This window comes from Rissa tridactyla, chromosome 1, assembly GCF_028500815.1.
Source record: "Rissa tridactyla isolate bRisTri1 chromosome 1, bRisTri1.patW.cur.20221130, whole genome shotgun sequence".
Lineage (NCBI taxonomy): Eukaryota > Metazoa > Chordata > Aves > Charadriiformes > Laridae > Rissa > Rissa tridactyla.
The window spans coordinates 215,960,407-215,985,531 of record NC_071466.1 but is presented as its reverse complement, the minus strand read 5'-3'; the positions used below and the strand labels follow the sequence as shown (position 1 = coordinate 215,985,531).

Sequence of the window (25,125 nt, the reverse complement as noted above, 5' to 3'; positions counted from 1 at the left end):
TTCCAGCGAGAGGGGTGCAGGGCAGGCTGTTTTGGCTGATGGCAGTCTGTAGCCATCCATGCTGTCCTCTGCATGACTTTCTAAATTGGTTTTTCCTCTCTGTGTTATTGAATGGTGAACCACAAATGTCAAGTGCAATGTTAACACTTGTGTCACAGGGACAAACAAGAGGTGTAAGGCGAACTCTTTCCTGATTTGTTTGTTTTTCTGGGGGGTGATATTCCTTTCTATCCAGGGCAAGAACCTGATCCCACCAGTGGCGGGAGGGAACGCGAAGCTGAACTACACCGTTTTGGTTGGCGAGAAGCCCTGTGCAGTGACCGTATCAGATGTGCAGCTACTGTGTGAGTCTCCAAACCTCATTGGACGGCACAAGGTGATGGTAAGTGGTGCTTGAACCTCATCAGCCTTTCCTCCCCGGGTGGGTTGGGAGGGCACACCAATGCTGAAAAGCTGGCAGAGATCTCCCAGGAGTCTGCATCACCATTTGCCTTCTGTAGATCCCATAAACAACAGGGACCCTTCTTGATATAATATCCCCATCAAGAGTAACTTGGAGAAGTAGGAGAGTAACCTGGAGGTCCTTATGGACAGTGAAAAACCTCTCATAATCAAAACCCTTTAGGAAAGTTTGCCTCTCCTGTTTTTGTACAGACTGTATGAAGCCTCGATGCTTATGTGAGTTCATATATGTAGCATGTTCCCTGCATGACATACTTTGTTAAATTGAGCACAGTCCTCAGCATATGCTAACATGCTGTTGGCTAAAATATATCTTTATGTAGGAGAGAAAAAAAAAAAACCCAGAAAACAGAATATGGACTCTAGTGTGACTGGACTTTGGAGTTTTGACATCTATACAACTTAGTACACTCCTGCACATCCTTCCTGGAACCTGTGAAAAATGGACAGTGATTACATCAGAGGGAGCTTCTCCTCCTCTCACCATTGATTTATTCTCTCCCTCTTTACTTTCCTCTCAGTAATTTGCATTCCTCAATGCTGTTGCCTGATAAACAACACATCAACAAACTCATCTCAGTTTCACCAAGCTGAGGGCGGAAACACAACAACTGACATCAGACATACAGATGATCAATGTTTCTCATTCCTTGTGATCAACTGTTTACCACCTCACTGTTGCCCTCCCAAAGCTGTATATGCCACATATTTATTTATTTCAGTGCAGTGAGACTCATAGGGGTTGATGGAGACACCCTGCATGACTTTTTGAAAAGAGAGTTTTTGGGGGACTTTTAGAAACTAGAGACTTCATAGTGACCGTTTTGGGTCTCATTTGTGACTGCCGCTGGGAGACCTCATACTGGCTACTTAACTTCCCTCTGCCAAAGTTTGTCATCTGGAAAATAGGGGTAATAATCCTTTTCAGCCATGCAAATATACCGTGGCTCTCAATTCATTGTGAAGCACATTAAGACACTCCAAGAGGAGCAATAATGAAGTGAGAGATTTTTCTCTGTGTGAATACTGAAGCTTTTGAACAAGGCAATATATGTTCCCTGTCATTTTCATGAATATAATTAAACATATGGTTAGTCAGAGATGGACAAAGCCAATCCTGGAGAGAGAAAACTCAAAGTCAGGTGAGCAATAATCAACCCCTGGGGATCAGGGAGGATGAACATCTGGTCAGGTCTTACTAATTGGGAAGACTCCCTTGCTCCTGCAGCTTGGGACAGCTTAAGTGAAGCCATAGAGAAAAAAAAATAATCCCTTTTTGAGGATGCTGATCAAACAAGAGATGCTGCTGGAATCGTGGGAAGATGATTGCATTGAAGCCTGTTAATGAGCATCAGTACGAGGGGCAAGTTACAGATTTCTCGTTCAACTGCCAACACTGAGGCAGCACTTTGACGGTGTCTGGGCTGGGAACCAAATACAGAAGGTCACCTGCGATGGAGGCCAGTGCTCAAGGATGGACTTTGCATCTGGAACTTAACAGAGGGACAGCTGGGCTGGGAAATGCTTCCTCCAGCATGGCGCAGCATCTCTGTTCCTCGGTTGGTACAAAATATATCCCCATGTTTCACATTAATGTCACTTTGATGGTCAGGATAATTGACAGGTAGCTCTCCCAGGTCCTCCTCCTGTTTCTGCTAACAATTTCCTTTGTGGCCTTGAGTAAATTGCTGAATAAACCCTTTCTTGCAAAGTGAGGTGGCCTACATCTGAGAAGGGACCATGGGAGTGAATCAACCATTGCAACACTGAGATTATTTCTAAGGGGGAAGGAACAGTGACAATGACACACATTGGAACTAGATAAAAAACATGTTGACATCAATCAGAGTTAAATATTTGAAACAATAGAAAAGAACTAAAAAGGCCTGAGCAATGGTTAAAAAAGATTAACTAAAGCCTAGAGGGAAGCTCTTTTCCAAGGAAAAGAAAGAGACATGAAGAAAAGCCATGAATAACTATGTTGGGGAAGGTCTGCAGTGAAGAAGTGAACTATGTTTGAAGGGTTGCTGTTATCTAATGTGGGCACTTACATATGGAAAGTCACACTGCACTTTTTGTATAGTGAATGGAGAGATGGTCAGATATAGCAATTGAAATTCAGGGCATAATTCATCTCATCCTAAGGTAGATACATTTGGCCAGGGCAAACTTGCACTAGGGAAGACGCTACCACAATCAAGTTTTACACAACAGGAACTCCTGAACTGCTACAGGTGGCCTCTGAGACTTTGCTGGAAAAAAATTGGGCTCTGCCATAGTGCCATTTAGTATGAATTCATGATTAACAGGCTTAATAGGTGGCCAAACTGTTTGGTAATTTGGAGGGCTCATGCTCAGTCTTCTGGAAGGTAGAAATAACTTCCTTCAGAAACACTCGGTGGCCCAGGAAATAAAGTAGGGCTATAACTACATATTTGCTTGTTTTTCATTTGAATGCTTGCAATAGTACTCCAGCCTCACAGGCTTTCTTCTTCAAGAGACAGATTCCCTCAGATCGTGGCAGTTTGATTCGTGGACTGTGAGACCTTCCCAGTGTGGGAAACCACCTCTAGAGAGGAAGACACTGGGGCTAACTGTTAGACACCTACCTCTAGATCCCCTTATAGTTAAAGGAGAGAAATGGGAACTTCCACTGTATAAAACGTCTCATCCAAATGTCAAAGCGGGTGTCAAAAGCAGCTCACATAAATCACATTCTGAAAGTGCTTTTTCTCTGTATTGACTCTGAAAGCATGCTGTAATGTCTAGCTTAGATGTGCACGTCGAATGTTTGGTAAGAGGAATCCCACCCATGGAGACGGGCTGTTCTGAAAGCTTTGAGGACAGACCTGCACTGGGGATTGGGAAGGGGTTGTTTGATTCTAATCTGATACTCCTTGAATGGACTCGTCTGACTGTAAGGCCTCAGGAAAAGGACCACTGTCAGAAACAGAAAATGAAACATAATTAATCTATTTATTGATCCCCTTTATGATTCTAGGGAGGAAATTGTGCAAACTGGTGAGCAAATTTTACTGGGAGCATTTGGAACAGTGGTCTAGGGCACAAGGCAATAGCTTTCAGCTTAGATTAGCATGTGAGTTTGGCAGTTTGTCTTCTCAGTTGAGCATGCCACATGCCAATACCAAATCTCTGCCCTTTGCAGGCTTTTATAAGTCAGTTGGACCTCGTTATCTTAGAATAGATAGGAAAACTAGTTACTGCTGCATCTTCAACTCACGTGGGTGCTAGATTGTTCCTTGGCCACTGAAGACACTCTACAAGTCATCAACATCCTGCTACACGAATGGTCACCTTGAAATGCTTTTACCTGGTCAAATGAGCTTAGGTTTGGTTTCATTTTTCATTGTGGACATTGTTAACTTTCTAGAGCACATCCCAAAAGGCTTAGGAGTATTCAGGGCATGAGAGGACCTTCTGGATGGAAATTAGGTATTTCCAGACATTCACTTCTCTCATGTCCAAGACAGGAGGGTGACATCTAGGTGACTTTGTCCAGGACCAACTTCAGAACAGCCTACAGCTGGTGCTATAGCAAAAGAGACATCTTCTCAGAGGTTGTAACTGGGGTTTCTAGAAGTCACAGACTGGGGTCACAGAGATTCACGTCCCCAGCAAGGGCTGTGATGGTGAGGAGCGAGAGCAGCTAGAAAACTCTTCATCAATTCATAACTTTCTGATCCATAGTCTCTTCTACTGGCTCCAACCCTTCCTCCATTGGCCAGTTTCTTCCTCTGGCAACCTAGAGAGGAAACCCAAGTAGGTGCCTGAGCTGAGGCATGGGATGCCTAGGAGTAATGCATATGCAAGCTGGCTGGAGACAGATTGATTAACTGAGAGTCAGTGAGATGAAGGACAAAGCTAGCCACCAGGCTGGGATGTGGGGGATGTTTTCACTAGCTGCTGTCGGAGCTGGGAAGTTGAGGGAGAGCTCCTCGTCGAAGAGAAAGAAAAAGGTTCAATTACATGCTGCAGTGGTCCCAGTTGCAGTGGGAGGGGGAAGCACATAGCCCTGGGGTCTTGACCTGGCAGCAAGATTTTGCTCTTTGTGCATGGCCTCCTGTGTTTCTGTGTGACAAAGCTCAGATGGGGCTCATCACCAAGTCACCATCCTTCAATCCCTTTGCATGGCACCTTCCTTGCTTTATGGTGATCTATAACCAGTGTTCCCCTACCACAAAACAGTCCTAGAAGCCTTCTTGTTATACCTCAAGCTAGTCAGCAATGCTTTTCCCCTTGCACTCAAACTTATCCTACTCTACAAATACCTTGAACAACCTTAGAATCATAGAATTGCCTAGGTTGGAAGGGACCTTTCAGATCATCTGGTCCAACCATCAACCTAACTCTGACAAAAACCATCCCTTGAGCGAGCAGTAGTACCCTGTGGGATTACTGTGGGGAGTAGTGTTCATGTTGTAAAAATGGGCTCCTAACAGGCTTACTTCAGCAGAGTATTTTGTTGGTTTTGCAGCAGTACCGCCTGCAGACTTTTTCTGGCTGTTAAAAGCAAGGTACAGCATCTTGTCCCAGAGGCCGGGAACCTCTGGGAGCGCATGGAGAGCAGAAAGCTGTGTTCATCGCCTTGTCCCGTTGGTGAACATCTGCAGTAAAAAGCATGGGGCAGGCTTTATGGATTTTTTTCCTGTTCCAGTGGCTTCCAAGTAGAGTTTTCTCTGCTTGAAAAGTCAAAAGCAAATTGTGACTCTGATTTCTACATTCCCACTGCCCTGACTGATGCTGTGTCAGCTGTCTGGATCAGAAGTTCCCTGTCCCATTATGAGGTTAGGACCTATCAGACCATAACCATAAGCTGTATGTCCTGTGTGCATTTTGGGATTAAGCGTCATCAGTCCAGTACAACAATGTAGCTGTTTGGGACAGGGAATGGAAAACACAGAACGAACCTCAAACTGCTATATAGTCAGGGTGTTGGGACTGGTGAGATTTGTCGCACGAAAGTCTTCTGTTGGTTGGATTCATGGTCACTATGTCAACAGAGGTGCTTCTACATGATATTTCAAGTGTTTTTTAGCCATTCTCTATCCAAGTACTTCATGCCCTGTTTAACTTAAGAGACAAGGGGAGGTCATCATTCAGCCTTAGTCAGGGAGATGATGGAGTTTCTCTGTGTTCCTGCTTGTTTGGCAATTTCAATGTAACTTTTTCCTGCCTTCCCTCTAGGCTCGTGTAGGAGGAATGGAGTTCTCCCCAGGGATGGTCTACATCTCTCCAGACAGCCCTCTCAGCTTGCCAGCTATTGTCAGCATTGCGGTGGCTGGTGGCCTGCTCATCATCTTCATCGTGGCTGTGTTGATTGCATACAAGCGCAAATCCAGAGAAAGCGACCTCACCCTCAAGCGTCTACAGATGCAGATGGACAACCTGGAGTCCAGGGTGGCACTGGAGTGCAAAGAAGGTAGGATAGGGAAGGAAGGCTGATACTGTGTCAGTGTTGGTAGAAGAGAGAGCTCCAGCCGCAAAGCTTTGAGCCAAAATATCACAAGAAAAAGGGGTGTTGAACCCTGTGGGTATGGCTCAAGCCTGGATCTAATATGACTTTGCCTGTTTCCCCTGAGTCCAGCCTTCCTCCACTCTGTCCCAACTGCATTTGGTAACTCACAGTCCAGACAGAGACGTGGCACAGAGCCCTGGGGAAAGGCTGTGTTATAGGAAAGGTGGGACTGCTCTTGCCCACCTTTGTCTTCCTCTCCATGTGTTACGTCTCCACTTGTAGCTTAGTCTCTGTATGTGGGTTTGAGGGCTTTTCCCATTACCGTGGGGAGATCTGGACTGTCATTGCTACAGGAGTCGTTCCCTTTTTGTGTCAGCCTTTGCAGAGCTACAGACAGATATTCATGAGCTGACAAGTGATCTGGATGGAGCTGGGATCCCTTTCCTTGATTACCGAACCTACACCATGAGGGTACTTTTCCCTGGCATTGAAGATCATCCAGTCCTGAGGGATCTGGAGGTAAGAAATCAACACGTCCTGCTTCTGGCTCCTCTCACACCTCCATGTTTTGTCCTGAACGTAAGGGATGTTGTATCAGTGGTGGGGATGTGATGGCTTACAATGCTGTGTCCTACCAGGGACAAAACAGCACCTCATTAAAAATCCAGGTTGAAAGGAGAAGATGATTGCTGCTATCTTAGATGTTAAATTCTGTTTGATCACTCATCTATTTGGAAGTCTCATAGATCTGTGTACATTAGGTCAACTGTATTAAGCCCTTCTTGGTTTGCATTCTGTTGGGTTTGTTTTTTAGACTGGGTTTATTAGTTACTGCTTGCAGGGGACAGGAAAAAAGTCATATGGCAGAACAGCATATCCGCCTGTGTCACTCTATCTTTGCATGACACTGACACTACCAAGAAGCCTATTTTCCTGGTAACACCTATAGGAATAACCTGCAATCACTGAAGAATGTCCACCTTTGCTGTGCTCCATGGTTTGCAGTTGAGATCAGAAAACCACAGCATCAGTCTGCCCATAGCCTGCTCACATCTACCTCCTTCACCCCGGCTCTCTGGACCGTGGTGGTGGGAGCATGGCAAGACCCCAGCACTGTTGAGGTCTACACACAGCCTGCATTACCTCACTGGCCACAGTGAATTTGACGGGATTGCGGGTGAGGCCTGGCCACGCTGCAGAACTGCTTCAGGCTTTGGCAGATGGACAGGCTCTGCTCTAGGGATACCTGGGCCAGAGAAGCAGGGGATACAGCATGGCAAAGGCCAGGGAGGTCGTTGGCTGAGCTCTCTGCAAAGTCTTTGGCAAGCTCTCAGCTTCAGAGAGGCTCTGGCATGGGCTGGTGAGATTGCTGGAGGCCAAGACTGAGGTTAGTTGGCAGAGAGGAGGAATAAGAGCTGGCACAGGCAATACCATGCCTGGCTGGCTGTGTAATCAGAGGTGCCTGCTCGTCTTTGCTCCTTCCCTTCAGGAGAGCCAAAATTCATCAAACTATATGGAAAGAACCATTAAAAAAACATGATCTGTCAGCAATGAGGGCTTGTGGGAATGGGTAGGAGACTGAGTTACACATTGACTACTGTAGATATTTACCTTTGGGGTTCAAATAGAGTGGCCTTGAGCTGCTTTCCCTCAGGAAGAGCAGCTCAGCAGCTTCAGCAAATGAGCACAAGAGACGAGGGGTGATGAGTCTCTTTCTCACATATGTATGCACACGGATACACAAACACTTTCTTCATACCACAGCCAATTTCAATCCCTATATTTATTAACCTCACCCAGCTGACCACAGAAAAGCATCTGACCGCTACAGAGGTTTTAGCATGGATGGTCCCATATGCAGATACATACAGAGACACACAGAGATAATGTTTCAATCTGCCACCTTTGATCTCTTCTTCCTTTCATTTCATTCATGTTTTTTTTTTTTCCCCCCTTAATGCTCTGTAAAGCTTCAACAGCTCTTTCAGTGTCAACATCTTTGGCTACCAACATATCAGGGAAGGCAGTTTCCATTCTGCTCCCTTCTCTGTAGCACCTAGGAGTTGCTGTTTATTGGAAAAGGCCCCAGCATAGATCCCGCAGTGAGCAAGTCTTACTTATTTCCAGTCCATTTGCTAATTAACTGCTTCCAGATGCAGTACAAAATACTCGTCTTATTTTTTTTTTAATTCTCCATAATAACCTGGGGATAGACAATATTAAACGTTCAGGCAAGTGAGTTAAAAATAATTATTGGTGGGATGGGTGGTAGTGGTTGGTTGGTTGGTTGTCTCAAGCTATTTACTAAGTAATTTATTTGCTGTATGCAAAAACAGTTAAGAGCTCTAATTTCCAGAATGAAAAAGTAATGAATCTTTAAAGGGCCTTGCATTACTTGGTTGTTTAAGCATGCCAACTTATTTTGGATTTAAGTGCCAAATCCGGTTGGTTATTAATACATATATGCCTCAGTGACATGTGTTCCTCCATGCTGAGACTCTCCAGCTTCCATGGAAGCTTTTTCAAGAGCTGGAACAGCTTCAGCAACATGAAGGAATGAGTTTGGGGCTCTCTAGGCTCCATTTTTGTCTAGAGCCAGAAGGACAGAAAAGGACAAAGCCCACTGTAGTCTGTGGAGTCTAGGGTCCAGTGTCGAGGTCCTAAATTGTTATATATATAAACTAGTCACCAGCCTCTCACAGCTTAGAAATATATATGAGAGACTTATCGACCTCTCTGTCTCCAAACCATCTCACCTCCCAAGCCCAGGGGTCCTACTGCAGTGGGAGCTCCAAGACAGGTCCCAATTCAGGGTGTCCTCTCACACCTTCATCTACCTAGTTCTTCAAACCAAGGCTCAGCTGCATGCTCATCATCGTCATCCCCTGCATCACTGCATCTCTTCAGCTGCTCAAAACCTGACCCCCAGACTCTCTTCTCCATTCACTTTCTTGCTGCCTCTTGCAGCTTCCTAAAGCTGAACTCCAAATCTCTGTAAGCAAGTTTCTTGCAAGGATGAAATAGAGATGCTAGGTGGAGATAGGGTGAGGCTTCAGTCTGACTGCAATGAAAATACAACATAGTGTGGTACCATATCTAGGCACTATCAATCTCTTCTTGACGTACTGTTCAGGAAGGGAAACACAAGGTTGGAAAATAATCATCTAGCTATGCCTAGGAAATCTCTCAGGCTTCCTAATAATCAGATGATGTATGGACTCTCTTCCTTTTTACAGGACTGTCCTGTGAAGCAGAAGGAAGGACTCACCTGCCTGCTTAGATGCAAGACTTTTTAAAATTATTTTTAATTGTTTCTGCTGTTTGAAGAAACTTTTCCCTTTTCCCTGCCTCAGAACTAACTTCTGCTTGAAGTCAAAGTGAATAGTTGGAGGAGCTGGAGGGCTGAGGGTAGAGAGGTAGCAAAGGGTGTGTGACCCATTTGGGAGAGATTTCACAGTGGGCAGTGACTGAAAGGCATAAACTCCCTTTCTTCTTGTGCAGGTCCCTGGCTATAGACAGGAACGGGTGGAGAAAGGCCTGAAGCTCTTTGCCCAGCTCATCAACAACAAGGTTTTCCTGCTGTCCTTCATCCGCACGCTGGAGTCCCAGCGCAGCTTCTCCATGCGGGACCGTGGTAATGTGGCCTCGCTGATCATGACGGTGCTGCAGAGCAAGCTGGAGTACGCTACTGATGTCCTCAAGCAGCTCCTGGCTGACCTCATAGACAAAAATCTGGAGAGCAAGAACCACCCCAAGCTGCTGCTCCGGAGGTAAGGATGTCTGGGGCTGGAGTGAACTGGGCTGGTTAGCCTGTGCCCCACTAACATAAGCATACTAGTCATCTTTGGAGGAAAAGGGAAAAATTGCTGGGCTTTTGTTTGTGTAGCAGGGCGTGAAATCAGGGTGGTGTACAGCCACAGTTCATGTGACCCCATAAGGGCTGGCATGAAGCTGTTTGCAGGGAGGGGTGAATAAGGCAAGTAGGGCTGAATGAAGACTGACTTGCCCTCCGTTTCTGGTTTCCTGCTCATTTAGAACTTCCTGTCAAAGCATTCCTTCTCTTAAAGGACTCTCCTTTTCCTCCCAGCATCCTCTCTGCATTTCCTTCCCTTTCAGTGAGTGTGTCTGTAGATCTTGCTCCATCTCCTCCCTCACCAAAAAGTAGTCAAGGATTAAAAGTTATTGCACTGAGCTACCTCTAGATTTTAATGTGGATCTTCCAGAAAGCTTCATAAGGGCAGCAAGAGCCCCTGCCTCCTAATCCTTATCTTGGACTCTGTGTGCTTAAGACATCCGTTTATGTTTCCTTTTAACCTGAAAACTCCAATTGCATGGTGTAGGACCTCTAAGTATATCACACAGAACAGGCTGTATTATATCCTCGGTAAGTCAGCCACTGCCTTCCGCTGCCTGGGACATGGAGTGCCGTGATGTGTTTCTTATTCATGAGTTAACTACGAACACACGGACAATATTCTTCGGCTGCATTGTGGGGTCTTCATTCTATCCCTGAGCAATGGTATTGGGATCTTGTTGAAGCCAGTAGCGGAGCTGAACAGGACAACAGAACTGCTTTCCTACAGGGCGCAAGTTTGTGTTGGTGCTTCTTGGCCAAGTCTAACCACCAGGGTTGTGTGGGAACCCTCGAATCAAAAACCTACTGCTCTGTAATTAATGTGCTTTCCCTGCCTAGGGAAATGCTTCCTTTCCTCCCTTTAGGATCACATGCATCTCCTTTTCACAGTCTGAACCAACCCTTCTGATTTGAGGACCCGAAGTAAAATCAGGGGGAGTCTTCTGGAGATGAATGGCCTTTGCCACTGATCAGAGACAACTTTGAGGAGCCCTCAGCTGATTATGTTGGATGGCTTGGGCAGAGAAAAGATTTGTGGTGCCTGCTGGGAGGCTTTTCATCTGGCACACGGCCCACTATGGAGAACCAGCAAAAAAGGGGGCAGAAGGCACTTGCTGGCATTCAGGGCAGCAATGCCAGGGACAGAGACTGGACTTTGCTTTGGTGTCAGTTGACTGCCTGATGTGATTCAAGCCCTACAGCCTGGCTGGTGACCTCCCTTCAGCTGTCCCCAGGCTTCCTCTCTGTGCTTCTCCTCTGATGCTGGATGGCACTGCCTTCTTCCAGCTGTCTCCTCCCTTCATTTTCTCCTTTTTCTTCCCCTTTCTCCATCTCTTTATCTTCCCTGGTTGTCCATTCCTGTCTTGTCCTGAGCATCCCATCTTTCCTCTTTCTTCTTCTTCCAGCTCTTTTCTAATTCTAGTCATCTTTGTTGGAAATGAAATGTAGCCTTTGGAAGGAGAGCCCATGAACAAGAAGGCACCTCCACTGTTCCAAGCTCTGAAAACACAAGATGTGGTTTGTGCTCTGAGATGGAGGTCCTGTACTGAGCAGCACCAGAACAGTCTGATGATGAACATGTGAATAGCTCAGTGCCTTGGGATTCAGATGTTGGTGTGAGGTTCCCAGACAGCTATATGGACCAGCTGGCTTCAGCTCGATGCTTCCCCTCCCTCCCTGTGACTCTGTGGATGGAAAGGGATCTTCCAGCCCATCTTCTACAGTGTTGATTTTGGGGCTATTTGACAGGAGGAAGGAGCTGACTGGAATGATTTTCCCACCTTACCTGTGTCCAGTGTTCATTCCATGTGATGTCTACAGCCTCAAAGAGATTCACCCTGAAAGCTCAAGATGGATTTTTGTTTGGTTGAGGATGGAGTGTTCAAGGGCAAAAGGATGAGCTCTGTGAATGTGCCACATTGGCACACTGAAGAGTATAATCACTCCCAAATGCCAGGGACATAATCAGTGCCAGATAACTATTCTCTGGTGATTTAGATCTGTCTGTCGTAAGTATTTATATAGCCTATTTGTCATATGGCCTAACTCTGAGCTCCTCATATTTGATGGATTTATCCTCCCTGAACTTCTTTGAGAAGGTTCTCTCAAATGTTGTCGTCTCCCTTTCATTGATGGAGAAACTGAGAGACATATGGGGTCTTCCTTAGTCACAGTAAAATCAACAGTGCAGTAAGGATCTGCCTAAGGTTTCCTAAATCCAAAGCTAAAACAGACAACCTAAGACATGCTTAATCCTGATGGTGTCATGCCAGACTTTCCATGGGGCTCAGGGATCTGGGCAGTAAGATGGACAAAGACAATTTTTTGACTGGCCCTTTGATATGACCAGCATGACTAACTCGATTCCAATTTGCTTTTTCTCCCTGGCTGAATTTAGGACAGAGTCTGTGGCTGAGAAAATGCTCACCAACTGGTTCACCTTTCTTCTGTACAAGTTCCTCAAGGTAAGAGGAGCAGTATCCCTGGACGAACAGCCGCTTTAATACATTTCCTCTCGGCGAGGTTTAGTTGGGGCAAAAACTTCCCAGGTATAAAGGAAAAGGCTCTTTTCTCTGGAGGGAGTTCACCACCTAACGGGAGCAGGGGATGCTTTCTGATCCAGGGAGAACAGAGAGGGACACTTTGTCAGAGAGGAAGCCTGCTGGTCTTATTCCTGTACAGAGATGGGATACAAGGGTGAGTGCTGAAACATGAAGGATTTCAGAGCCCGGTGGAGACCACATGGAAAATGCTCTCCTTTTACTAGCAGACTCAGACCTCCATCACGTGGTGACCCATATTTTCAGTGCATAGTGGCTGGACTTCTACTACTACCCCAGTTTGGAGGCAGTACTGAGGCCCCATCATACCCAGTGCCTCCATCGTATTTAATGTGCTTTACCTACACTGTAACCAGATCCCCGCTTAGTTTAATTTAGGGATGAGCCCAAGCTTTTCTTGGCATAAAGCTGCCTCAACCTGCCCTGGGCATGGCCATGCGCCCTCTGATACGGAGGACTGGACACGGTACACTGTGCAAACCTGACTGCTGCATCCAGAACCCAGCACGGGCTGAGGCTGTTGCTGCTTTGTATCCTAGTGGGAGGTGGCGTTGACTTTGATGGAGACTCATCAGAAAAAGAGTGAAAAGACTTGAGGCCTGTGCCTTCTCGTTCCTCCTGGGAGGCCTCCTTGGGGTGGTGTGTAGTGAAAAAAGAGGCTTTCAGCCTTTGGGACCTGCTGCTGGCTGCTGGGCGATGGCAGTTTCCTCCTGGGGACCCACACTGAGCCTCAAGCACGCTAATTGCCAAGGCATCAAACTCAGAGCCAGTCTTTTTGGAAGGAGCTGGGCTCTGCACCTCTCCCCCACTCCTAATGCATTCGCTAGATATCCTTGCACCTTACAGCCCCATTTGGACAGTAAAGCCACCCTCTGCCTGGCAATTCAAGGCTTTACAAATCAATCCCATTCCCCTGAGCCGTCCCCAGGCACAACCTGTCCAAGGATGAACGCATGGGAAAGTTTTGAAGGTCCCTGGAAGGTAATTTCAGTGACTTCAGTATCAGATTCCTGCTTTCAGCTGAAAGGAAAGGATATAAGGAGGTGACTCTCTAAAGCACTGCTTTTATAATAGGCTTTTTTCCCCCCACTCAGCTACTTGTCTTCTTGCCTTAGCCTGAACAGAGGCCTGATAAGGGCAAGAGACAGGCACACAGAAGCAATATGCTGCTGGCAGATAAGCTAATTAAGTGGGAGACAGGTGTAGGAACTGAGAAAGGGGCCACTTTGCTTCAGATTATTAACTTGTTTTTGCTGGGATTTACACCAGGGGAAAATGACCTCGCTCGTTGAGTTGGGACACGCTGCAAGAGGAGAGGGCAAGGTGGGAGGAGGGGAGGATGGATGGAGACGAAGGGAGGCAACAGAAGAAAGCACGAGGAGGGCTGCATGGCAGTGAATGTGCAGAGGGGGGGCAGCAAGGGAGGAGAGGTTAGGAAAAGTGTAGGAAAAGGAGTGCGGTGAAGGCAAATGGTGGGAAGGAGAAATTAGGGAGGTGTGCTTTGCTGGCCCTGCCTGTGGGGTGCTCATTGCTGTCCTGTGCTGGGCCCCACACATCTGACATCACCAATTCAACTGTACAGATCCAGGGTCACGTTTCCCCTTGGTCTTGGGCTGTTCCTGCCTGAGCATCCCCATTTGCCTCCAGCACGAGAGTGCTCAGGGAGACTGTGGACTCTTCGAAACACCCAGGAAGGGGAACCAGCAGTCCATCTCCATTTCAGACCTGTCTCTGTGGCCCATCCCACCACCAGCTCCAGTACAAAGCTCTGGCCCAGTGGCAATCACTTGAACAGCTCCTACAAGGCTCTGCTAGCCCCAACATTGCCAGGGAGCACTGACACTTTTGTCCTGTGGTGGGACACTCGAGAGGACTGGTTGCACTCTGTGGAAGTGGAGGGTCACCTCTATTCTTGGGCTGTATGGAATAGACTGATTCCCACTGATGGATCGATGTCAAGCCATGGCAGTCATTGAGATGCTATGTAGGTTGGGTTCTCACTTCTGCTTCTCCTGTTTTACCTCATGGTTGTTTCTCACCCCTGCAGGAGTGTGCTGGCGAACCTCTATTCTCCCTTTTCTGTGCCATCAAGCAGCAGATGGAAAAGGGACCCATTGACTCCATCACTGGGGAGGCCCGGTACTCACTGAGTGAGGACAAGCTTATCCGACAGCAGATTGATTACAAGACACTGGTGAGTGCTCTGAACACGCACTTCTAGGGGCTTATCCAGCCTCTTCTATCAAAAGGGGATTTAGAGAAAAGAAGCCAGTGATGGGCGTGCTGACCCTCTGGGACAATTTATTCTTGCAACCCAGCAGGGTAACCCTGCTGAAGACTGACTAGTCACAACCCCTACCACAGCAAGGTTTGTGGCTGAAGCATCTGCTTGCAAAGCATGTTTGCAAAGACGGCTGCTTCCAGGTTACTTCCATTGTGCCCTGCCCATGCCCAGAGCATCTCCAGCTCCCCAAAGGCATTACCTGTTCTCTGAAAGCATCTGCACTCATTGCAGGGTAGACTGATGCTGCCAGTCCTTTACCATATGCTTTACGCTTAGATTAGGCGAGGTCCAGGAACATTGGAAGACAAGCATGAACCTTGTGTCATGAATATGCCTGTGAATGTGAAGATGATAGATATGGGAAATTTACGTTGTTCTGTTAGACATAATAGAAAATACTTCCTACTATCTACCCCTTTTCCCACAATTCCACCATCCCACTGAGTCGTAAGTCAAAGTCTTCCTACATCAGAAAGTTGGGGTTATCACTGCAAGTTGTCACCTCCCTGAGGTCTTCTCTGTGAGGAGTGTGATGTCCATGGTGGGGTTTCTTCCTCCTCACTTGTAAGACCACCTGGGGATATCTTTTTCTGCCTCTCCCCACCCCCTGCTCCCTTCTCCCCGGTCCCCAGCCCCACTGGCAGAGCTGCCCAGCGCCCAGCCTGGCCACACAAAGGGCTGGTGTTTGCTGGGCAGTGCCTGCCCGGCGTGGCAGCCCTTGGCCATGCGGGGTGTCCCCAGCGCTGAGCTCAGGCAGGTCGGGCACGAGCCCTTGGCCATGGGACACTTGTGATCAGAGGGACACCCAGCTCAGGGCACGGCAAGCCCAGAGACATCCTGAGACCCTGCGGTGTTTGGTCAGTGCAAAACCCATGGCCTTCTGCAAGTGACAACAAAAATAGTTTTTATGAGGCTATATTGCAAGAATAATCTTCACCAGAAAAAAAAAAAAAAAAAATATCTGTTTCTTCAATGAAGATTTCAGCATCAAAGAATATGTTAGAGGTAGACAGTGGAGGGACCTATTAGGTCTTCTCTAGAGCTAATGCAGGCATTCCTCTTGAGCAAACACAAGTCAAAGAAAAATGAATTTGATTTAAAGATTTCAAGGGAAAGAAAATTAATCCCTGTCACTGAGTCACTGGCTTCAAAATGTAATTGTCTGCGTGGTGAAAGATATACATTGCGTATGTCCAGCTTTAGCTTCTACTCTGAGATTACACTCTTTCCCACTTGATTAAAGAGCATCAATTAAGGAGCATTAGATATCTCTTCTTAGTGTGTTTGTGGGCCTTCATGTTTTCCTAGACACACTAAATCCACTGAGTTTCTAAGTCTCTGTGGGATGAAGAACACTTTACAAATGTTCAATGATCCTTCTAATTTCTTTATTTCCCACGTCTGTGTTCTCAGAAAACCCTAACCCTGAATTTTAGGATGATCAGAAGATCCTCTGAACTTATCAGATTATTTTATTTGCACCTTCAGTTGACAGGTGCAAATTGCACCTTCATCTCACTTAAATTTAGCTAGCTTTGAGGGCTGTGTCCAGTTGATATTAGTTCCTTGACCTGTCTTAGAACTTAGCTCAGGTGCGCTGACGCTGGAAATGCCTGCTTTTCGTCAGTAACTACAGTCTACAGTTGAGCTTTGATGGAATCCAAGTCTGATGAGGGGGTAGACTTTATTCTTAAATAAGACCACAATTTTATTTTGCATATTAAAAACGTGACTTTCCTATTAAATAAGCTGCAGAGTGCTTCTTTTCTATTACGTGTGGTTGTCTAGCAATTTGGAGGCCTGATCTCATATGGAGAGAGTGAGCAAAAGGAAGAGAAATGCAGACACAGAGTGATCACTTTCACCAAAGGAAATTCCTCCGATCCTTTTAGGCTTGATATAAAGCAGCCAGCAAAGGGTAGTAATTATACATCAGCCTGAACAAAGCTCTCCTCCATTCCCTTTGTGTTGTTTGATGTTAATCAGCTCTCCCTCTTACATCTCAAGAGCAGACACATATATCCCGATAGGAATCTCAGCAGATTTACAGAGATCAGCTTCGGCGAAGGAGATTAAGAAGAAGCAGAATATGAATAGGATTGTTCTTCCTTTCTGTTTCTCTTTATTTCTCTTTTATTTTGTCCTTCCTTAAGCAGTCTGTCATCTTTTATTAAACATATATAGTAATGAAATAAAGCAAGAACTGATTCAGTATTTGTAATACAGGAAGTCCCTCAACGTCTCCTGCTCTCTACCAAATGCACCTGGTAGAGTCCACCAAATGCACCACTGTCAGTTTGTAGAGTGTGTGGCTGAAATTCATTGGGTTGTTCATGTTTCATGAGTGCTAGGTGACTGCTTGGCTGAGTTAAATCACAATTCCAGCGGCATGGCACATTGAAACAGACTGTTTATTGTCATTATTCCAGGAAGACAAGGCCGGAGCTTCTTTTGGAAGGCATTTGTTCTTTAGCCTTTATTAATCATGATAAAATATTTTAAGTTGTGGTTTTGGATATGGTTTGAGTGAAAAGCAGATGCAACGAAACTGACTTTTCTAGCGAGAAAAAAGAGGACAGAGCACTTTCAAACATCTGGAATTACTGATTTTAGAATACACACCTCGTTCACTAAATTTAGATTTTTTTCGTCTGATTTCTTTCCAAACCAGATAACCCTGATTTGCTCTCTGTCCTACAATTCTCCAAGGAAACAGCCTCAATGTCTTAGGGTCTTTGCAGTCTATAACAATTTCTATACTTACAAGGGGTTTTTCAGTACAGTAGAAACTAAGCTAGTTACAGATGTGATTTGCTAGAATAAGTGTGTTGCAACTAAACAGTAGGTCTTCTCCCAAGCTGTATACCTCAGAGAAACACCCTCTTGTGTTAATGTCTTCACTAGCAGTCAGAGCTCATCACCTCTGGTCTGCAGTCTAATTAAAAACCCAGTTAGATTATTCCATCTATGAGAGACAGGAGGATCTCACACCTGCTGACTGCCATCTGCCTTTGCCAGAATCCATGTTTTTTTAGCCATTCACGGAACCAGAGTCCAGGTGCAAAACCTCGCTCCCTACTGCCACTGCTCTACTGTCACCGGGAAATGAAAGACCATCCATCTCCTGCGTCAGCTTCTTTTCAGTTGATACAAATAATGCAGGGGACCAAAGACCTCAATGTGTGTCAGAAGCTGTCAAGAGTATTGGCTAATTAGTGCGTGGGCGTGGTAGGTGGGAGCAGCCCAGTACATCTTGAGCAGTGGCATGCTCTGCATGGTCCCTGCACACCTCGGCAGCTCTGGTGCTGAGAGCCTAGTTGGATCATCTCTCCTGACAACGTATTCCACACGGATAAAGATGTTTTGAGCTGCCTTTGCTTAAGTCTTTTCAGGGAATTTTGGTGGCAAGGAGGTAGCCATCACCAACATGTAAAGGTTCTCCCATGCTTAGCCTCTTTGGGGGTCTTTCTCCTCCTTGCTCACTGCCAAGCCTTGCTGTGTGCTAGCCACCTTGGACCTTCCTTGGCCCAATTTAGAAGGGAGAGAAAGATGTCTGTCCCTGGGACAGAAAAGGTAGTGATGCCTTGATCTCAGGGCAGACCATTCAAGACTCTGTAGAGAACTCAGAGACAGGGTCCTCACATGAGTAATCACAAGCTGTGCCTTTATTTTTTTTTAATGCCAGTAATCCGCAGGGGAGATCCGGGCTTAGCTGTGCTGAGCATTGCATGTACATATACACTTAGAGACAGCTCATGTCTGGAAGGGCTGGCAGGCAAAAAAAGCCCAAGGATGTAGAAAAAGGTCAATAACCACAAATCCAGTGACATGCCATGCCCCAAGGTCAGTGGGAGAGCAGGGCTCAGAGATTACTACTTCTCTGACTCCCAGTCCCATACCTTTCCATATTGACCCTGCAACTGGTGCCAGCCTTATGCTGTGCTGACACAGACCTCAACACATGACAAACAGTGATGCCAAGTGCTTGTGTCCTCTCAGCAGCAAAACATTCAGCATCTCCTTGAGTGCCACTGAAGTCTCCTCTCCTATTCATCCACCTTGCTAGCTCTGCCCCACAGGGCTCAGAGGCAGGTAGGCTGGGTGATGGAGCAGTAACACTGAATACATTCAGGAGATCAGCACCCCAAAGCTTCCCTTGGAGTGACTGATCATGCAGGAATACAACACAGGTCATCTCAGGGGTCTCTTCCCCACTGACATAAAAGATTGTGTTGGTATAGATGGGCAGCACTGCAGGAGCAATGGGATTAGTTCTCTGTTTTATATTGGTTGTTATGAGGACAGCCCTGGGTGAAGCACAGGGCAAACCTTACTCTTCAGTGAGAATAGAGCATCTGAACTCTGCTAAATGGATGAAGCCAACACTCAGAAGATTTCTGCTGGTCACCTCCTACCAGGGACAATCTACAGAAAGCTGGGGAGAGAACAGAGGAAACCCTTGGGGAGATTCCCATGGAAGTGCCAGGAATCTCTCACTCCATTGCAAACACCTCATTATGATTAGGAGCTTCAGTCTGTTGGAAAGGGAGCAGAGATTTTTCAATCATCTGTGGTGTAAAGATGACTTCTATAGGGCCCATAACCACCTCCAAAGGACAGACATTTAGCATGTGCAATACACAGATGCACCCTTCAAAATTCCTGAAGTCTTTGTACTGAGAAAAGTTTAGTGGTCCACAAGAGAACAGTTCAAAAACACCAACTGAGAGTTAATGTGAGGCCTGGGGCATATATGCTAAAGCCACTGTGTTCTTGGTTTCTATAAACAATAGCTGAATTACCTAAAATATTGAAAGAAGCCTCCTGACTGTCATTGAAATGAACACACTGGTGTTCAGGAGTTGACATCTACCATCTGCCCCCCTCTATGCTTGAGACCACCAAGAGCAAACCTCTCTGCACAGCCCTTTGAATTCTTCTTCCAACTGAGCTGGAAAAGAGGAAAGCAAAGCCTACTGTGGTCAGGATATGAATGATCATGGGTCATCCATGCAGAGATTTTCTGCCACTTTCCAAAGCTGGCACGCTGTGAAATTCAAGGACAGCCAAATTATAAGAGCAAATCACCATTGTCAGCTTCCAGCTAGATGATGGTCTGCATAGCATGGTGTGTACTGCCGTGGTGGGCAGCGGTCAGCACCTGCAGGAGATATTGGCCCTTCTGGACCAGCAGCTAGATGCTTAGTAGGGTAGACTAGATTATTTTAAATAGCACTAAGTGCCTCCATGTGGGGAACTGGACTGAACCCCAGATGTTGGCATCACAGCTGAATCACACCACAGAGCTTGCTCTGACTGGCCATTAGCTCCGTCCACGGAGCTCAGATCACGGAGACAGACCTGGAGAGTAACTTGGTCTCCAGAACCATGTGTGACCTCCATAATACTCTCAAAAGAGCTATTCCAGCTTGCCAACACTGTTTCATTTCCCTACAGATGTGTAATGGGAGGGGGCAACTAATAACCTCAACGCTGGATGCATTTCAACAGTACTTTTTGTGTGTATTTCTGTGATCCTTTGAGATGAAAGATGCCACAGAACTGTAAATCTGTGCCGTTGTTATTATTATCTGAATTGGTGCTTCTTCAGTACTCCTGGAAGTGACATATAAATAATAGCATTATGATCTAATCAATATCTCATATTTACATCTCCCCTTTCATCCAGAAAGATCACAGAGCTCTTTGTAAGCAATATCTTCACAAGTCCCTCTTAGTTGAGCATAACAGCACCAAAGGGAGTCTGGTGAGCCAATACATAATTATACTGATATGATTTCACCCAGTTTCAAGCCACTTTGAGATCCCACTGCATCTCAGTGGGTTGAGATGGAAAGTGATGGAGAGTCCAGTACCTATTGTGTACTACAGAAAGGAATTTAGAGTCGAGGTAGAATTTGTCTAAGGCACCAAAACTAACATGTCTGCACTTGTAAAAGTGGCACAGAAACATTTAATGACCGTATATAGCCAAGAGCATTACTGAACACTCCTTCCAAGTGCAAAGGTGTGCTAAGTTTATAAAACTTTATAGACTTCACACTTCTGTTACCAGGAGGGAGCAGAATTCTCAACATAGATGGGGCCAAGAGTTAGTGGGCAGATTGTGGTTAAACACTGTGTGTGTGTGTTTAAGATATCCCTCCCTCACCACACCATATGCTTTGCATTTACTCTTGGACAGAGTCTTTGGAGAAAATTATATTCTTCTTATAAGAAACAAGAGCCCTCTCTGGTTGGGTCAATTATCTTGTTCTATACATGAAAGCACAAGGTTTTGTTGGTGTTTTGTGATTCCTTTTTTAAGAAGTCCTGTATTTCAAATTAATAACATTTTTCTGAGAAGGGTCTTGGTCAGTCCTGGGCTGTGCAAATTTAAGTCTGAGATTAAAGAGCACTTTTAGCAGAATTGTCCAAGTCAGGTGGCAATGCAAGGAGGCCACTACTGAATTAGGTCACCTTGCCAGCTCTCTAGGGAGCAGGGAATGGATCCAAGGCCAAGGAAAGCTCTGGAGAACACTTTGGATATCAGTTCAGCTCCAACCAGGGTCAGGCCTAATTGCATTTTTAATGGTGTCTCTGAAAAGAGTGTGTCAATGACCGTTATCTGGTACTTTGGTGAATACCATTTTTACTGAAAGCATCAGAACCTGGGCCGGTACTCATGGGCTTTCTGTTATCAATATAGCAAAGATACTAAGGTGTTGCAGATCAAATATAAGGGGCTGTTCCCACAGGTATTCACCTGTTTCACCTCACAGAGAAAAGTGGTGTGAGATACAAGTTCAGAAGAACCCTTCACATCAGCCCCAAGTCTGCACTGGCTGCAACATCTGGGAGCCCACGGCACTTAGCTGAGAGACAAATCCTGAGTTACCATTAATTCACTGGGCATAGACAATGGTAAGGGGTTGAGAGCAGCACAGGCATGGATGGGTGCAATCCCCCTGTGTGAAACCAGATCTTTGTGCCCTCTCAAAGAAGGGAATGCTCTTGGTACACATTTTCCACCCTATTGCATCCTGGGTCCCTCTGGCTTGTGGGAGGCAGGGGCCTGCAAGAAGGTGTCTGCATAAGGGTGGCCACAAGGGTACCCGTGCTGCTGTGAAACGCACAGCGGGTCTCACTGCATCTCTCTCAGGTCCTGAGCTGTGTGAACCCCGACAACGTGAACAGCCCCGAGATCCCGGTGAAGATCCTGAATTGCGACACCATCACGCAGGTGAAGGAGAAGATCCTTGATGCCATCTTCAAGAACGTGCCCTGCTCCCACCGGCCCAAAGCTGCTGATATGGACCTGGGTATGTGGGTGCATGGTGGGCCCTGATTGTCCCCGGGCAGGGGGTAAAGGGGAGATGGGAGACAGCCATACTCAGTCTCGACACTGTTTGTTGGGTCAAGTGCCAGGTCTCCAGACTGGGTGTACCCTTGGTGCTTGTGCAAGGCTGAGAGCAGCAGCAATGGTGAGAGGGCAGAAGACAGTGATTAAATTGATGCATATGCTCCTGGTTTATGAAATCTTTGGCCTTGAGGACGTAAAAAGACCAGTAGTCATCCTGCTTTTCTCCCCACAGAATTCAGCTTGGACAAGGGTATGGAAAAGGTATGACTTGGGCTATTCTTGCTGTTCTGCCAAAGACCTCTGGAAAAAGAGTACCAAATGCCCAGAGTGATGTTGTCAGCAGTGTTCAGGCTGCAGAGATTTATTCCCAGCTCTTCTCTGAATAGTGAGGGTTTGGATTATATACATGTTGTTGCTGAGATAGTGACAGCCCAAGCAGTATTAATTATTCATTGCGCGGGCACAGGAAAGGGGATGAGGTGTCCTCTGTTCAGTGGGCTGCATCCATCTCACCCTTTGCTACTTCCCTTTCCTGCCAGCACCCCACCACCACCAGCAGGGCTGGGAGATGCTGCTCTGAGGTTTTCTTTCTGCAGAGGACTTGGAGGTCTTAAGGAAAGATTAGTCCTTTTGTTAATGTATTCATATTTTTTTTTTCTCAGTGGGTTGCGCCTTTGTTCGTTGCTCTTTGGAGGGTGGAAAGAGCTGCACCAGCTTCACTTGCATTTCTAGGCAGTAGTGCTGTTGATCTATGGGACACACAAGGAGCTGTACAGCCCAGCGCAGGGGTGCCTCTGAGGCCAAAATCTGTTTCTGCCCAAAATCTGGAGCTCGGATGCTGGGGGGAGCGAGATGTCTGAAGTTGGGGTCCAGAGCCAGATGTGATACTACACCTGGAGGCTACTATGAAAAGACATAGAAAAATCTGCTCAGGGCATTGCCAAGGTGTCTGGCAGGGGGCTGGGGACTGTATTGTGGCTGTGTCTGCCAGAATTTGCCCTCTGTGACCTTCAGTGAAAGAGACTTGAGTGGAAAATGATGGAGTCTATAAAACCTAGCAAAGTAGAAGAGGAACCAAAAGGAGAAGGAATGGACTGACGCCAAGAAACAATTCACGGCAATAACGGAGGCAGGAATGAGAGGTCAGGGATTAAAGTTAAGTGTCTGTATGCGTGTGCGTATGTGTAGAGGAGGAGGGGATTCCTGACAGAAATTGCAGCAAGATTCCTGCTCATGAAAGGCTGTTAGAATAACGAAACGAGCTGCCAAAACCAGCGGCAATAAAGAACACATCATATACATCACCAAGAAAGGACCCAAGATGATTTGTGGAGCTGCTGTGAGTCAGCAGGGGAACGGTGAGTGGTAGGGTGAGCAGGAGGGCAGGCAGGGCAGGGTGCCAGGGCACAGGAGACCGGAGGAGTGGGGTTTACAACCAGATCTCTTGACCTGCCTGGCGCTGGATGGCGGCTGCAGAGCCCGTTACGTTCGGGTCTCAGACTAGGTGTGAGTGGAAAGTAGTTTGTTCTGCAGTGGCGATGAACGATGCATCCATACTGGGAGGCAGAAATCTTACCTGCGTGTTGCAAATACCAGAGATAAATTGGATTCCACAGATTTTACCGTAGCTCTGACAACTGGCAGATACAGAAGCGTGTCCCAGCTGGAGCCTGGCAATTTTGCATCCAGGACTGTTGCTTTTTAAGAAACACTGACCTGCTGAGGACCAGCAAGTTCCAGAAAGTATTTATGAGCCTGTGCACCCCTCAGTGGACAGCCTTGTCCATACTGACAGGATGCTGCTTAATGAACAGCTGTTTGGCCAATAGCATTGATAGTGCAGTTGGGGGAAAAAAACCTCACAACAAAACACAAAAACCCCCTCACCTAGTAGAAGAGTCTTGCCAATAGCGATATAGTTGCAGGCTCCTTTAGCACAGCAGCTAACAAGGTGGGAGGAGCAGGGCTGGCATGGGTGAAGCAGGAACAAGAGGATACACACATCCAACCACAGCTCCAGCCCAGTTTCTTTGCGGGAAAAGATGTTTGTTGGCACCTGGCATCCTTCGGTGACAGGGAAGGCAGCAAGAGGAGAGCAGAAAGCACTGCTGGTCATTAGGAAGCAGCACGGAGCTCTCAGGATCAACCTGCCCCAGGCTGAATGCTCAGAACTGCAAAGACGGCTGGATCAGCCCCACCAGTCCGTGCTAAACAGTAGGTCAGAGCAGATGACTGTAATCTGGCCTTTAAATCGATGGGTTTCTAAACAGCAACACCGTTTTCTATTACCATTACAATTTTCTGGGCTTTCTGTCCATGCTAAGGCCAGATTGCTCACATGGAAGAAAGCAAACAAGCTAATGAGTTATTTTGAGTTGTTAAATGCAGCGTAGCTGCAGGCAGAGTGACTTGTATGTGTCGCAAATGTCATAATGTTTTGCAGTTACCCAGACAACTCATGGAGGGGGTTGTCAGCTAAAAGCACTTATTCTGGACACCCCGAGGTTACATTTTAGTCCAAAACCCAAATTGCAGCCCTCTGAGTAAAGGCTTCTTTCTACAGTGGCTATTTTTGTTATTATTATTTTTTAAAGCCCTCACCATAAATAAAATACCCCATCTTTGGGAAAGCATTAGGGTGCGAGGGTCACAAAACAGGAATTTGGCTTCGTGCTGAGGCATTCACTTTTCCCTGCGTTGCGGTTGCTTTTTGAAATGGACTGCTGAGGTGATGGGAGTTGCTTGGTTGACTGCCTTGCGCTCAGTGATGCTGTCCCAGCCTGGCAACCACACCAGGGCAAGCTTTCGCTGCCTCACGGATGGTGAAGTTCTGGAGTGAGGGGTTCAGCCTTTAGGACCCATTTAAACTGGGTCTCACTCTAGTATATATACAGTAAGGCAGACAGCTTGCCAGGATGAAATATTTCCCAGGCATCTTCCATCTACACATTCTGATATGAACTTCTTTTTCCCCAACAACAGTGGCCATTTTTCCACTCCAGAAGCAGAGCGGAGTTTCTCCTCTCTTCCTAGAAGTCATCACAATCTAGATATTTACCCATTGTTGTTTCCTACCTACCTGGTTGTACTGGTGCGGGCAGAATACAAACAAAGGGTTTATTCTCC

General features: G+C 46.5%; 1 protein-coding gene across 3 annotated transcripts in view; it reads left to right on the top strand.

The window, feature by feature from the left end:
* Window positions 1-25,125, top strand: part of PLXNA4 (plexin A4) — a 477,975-nt gene that overhangs the window by 418,781 nt on the left and 34,069 nt on the right. For all 3 annotated transcript variants that reach the window (XM_054221427.1, XM_054221409.1, XM_054221417.1), the window contains exons 19-25: window positions 236-382; window positions 5,668-5,902; window positions 6,315-6,457; window positions 9,440-9,708; window positions 12,190-12,256; window positions 14,400-14,546; window positions 21,799-21,958. In XM_054221427.1, coding sequence (XP_054077402.1) covers window positions 236-382; window positions 5,668-5,902; window positions 6,315-6,457; window positions 9,440-9,708; window positions 12,190-12,256; window positions 14,400-14,546; window positions 21,799-21,958 — 1,168 coding nt within the window. The remainder of the gene's footprint in view (window positions 1-235; window positions 383-5,667; window positions 5,903-6,314; window positions 6,458-9,439; window positions 9,709-12,189; window positions 12,257-14,399; window positions 14,547-21,798; window positions 21,959-25,125) is intronic.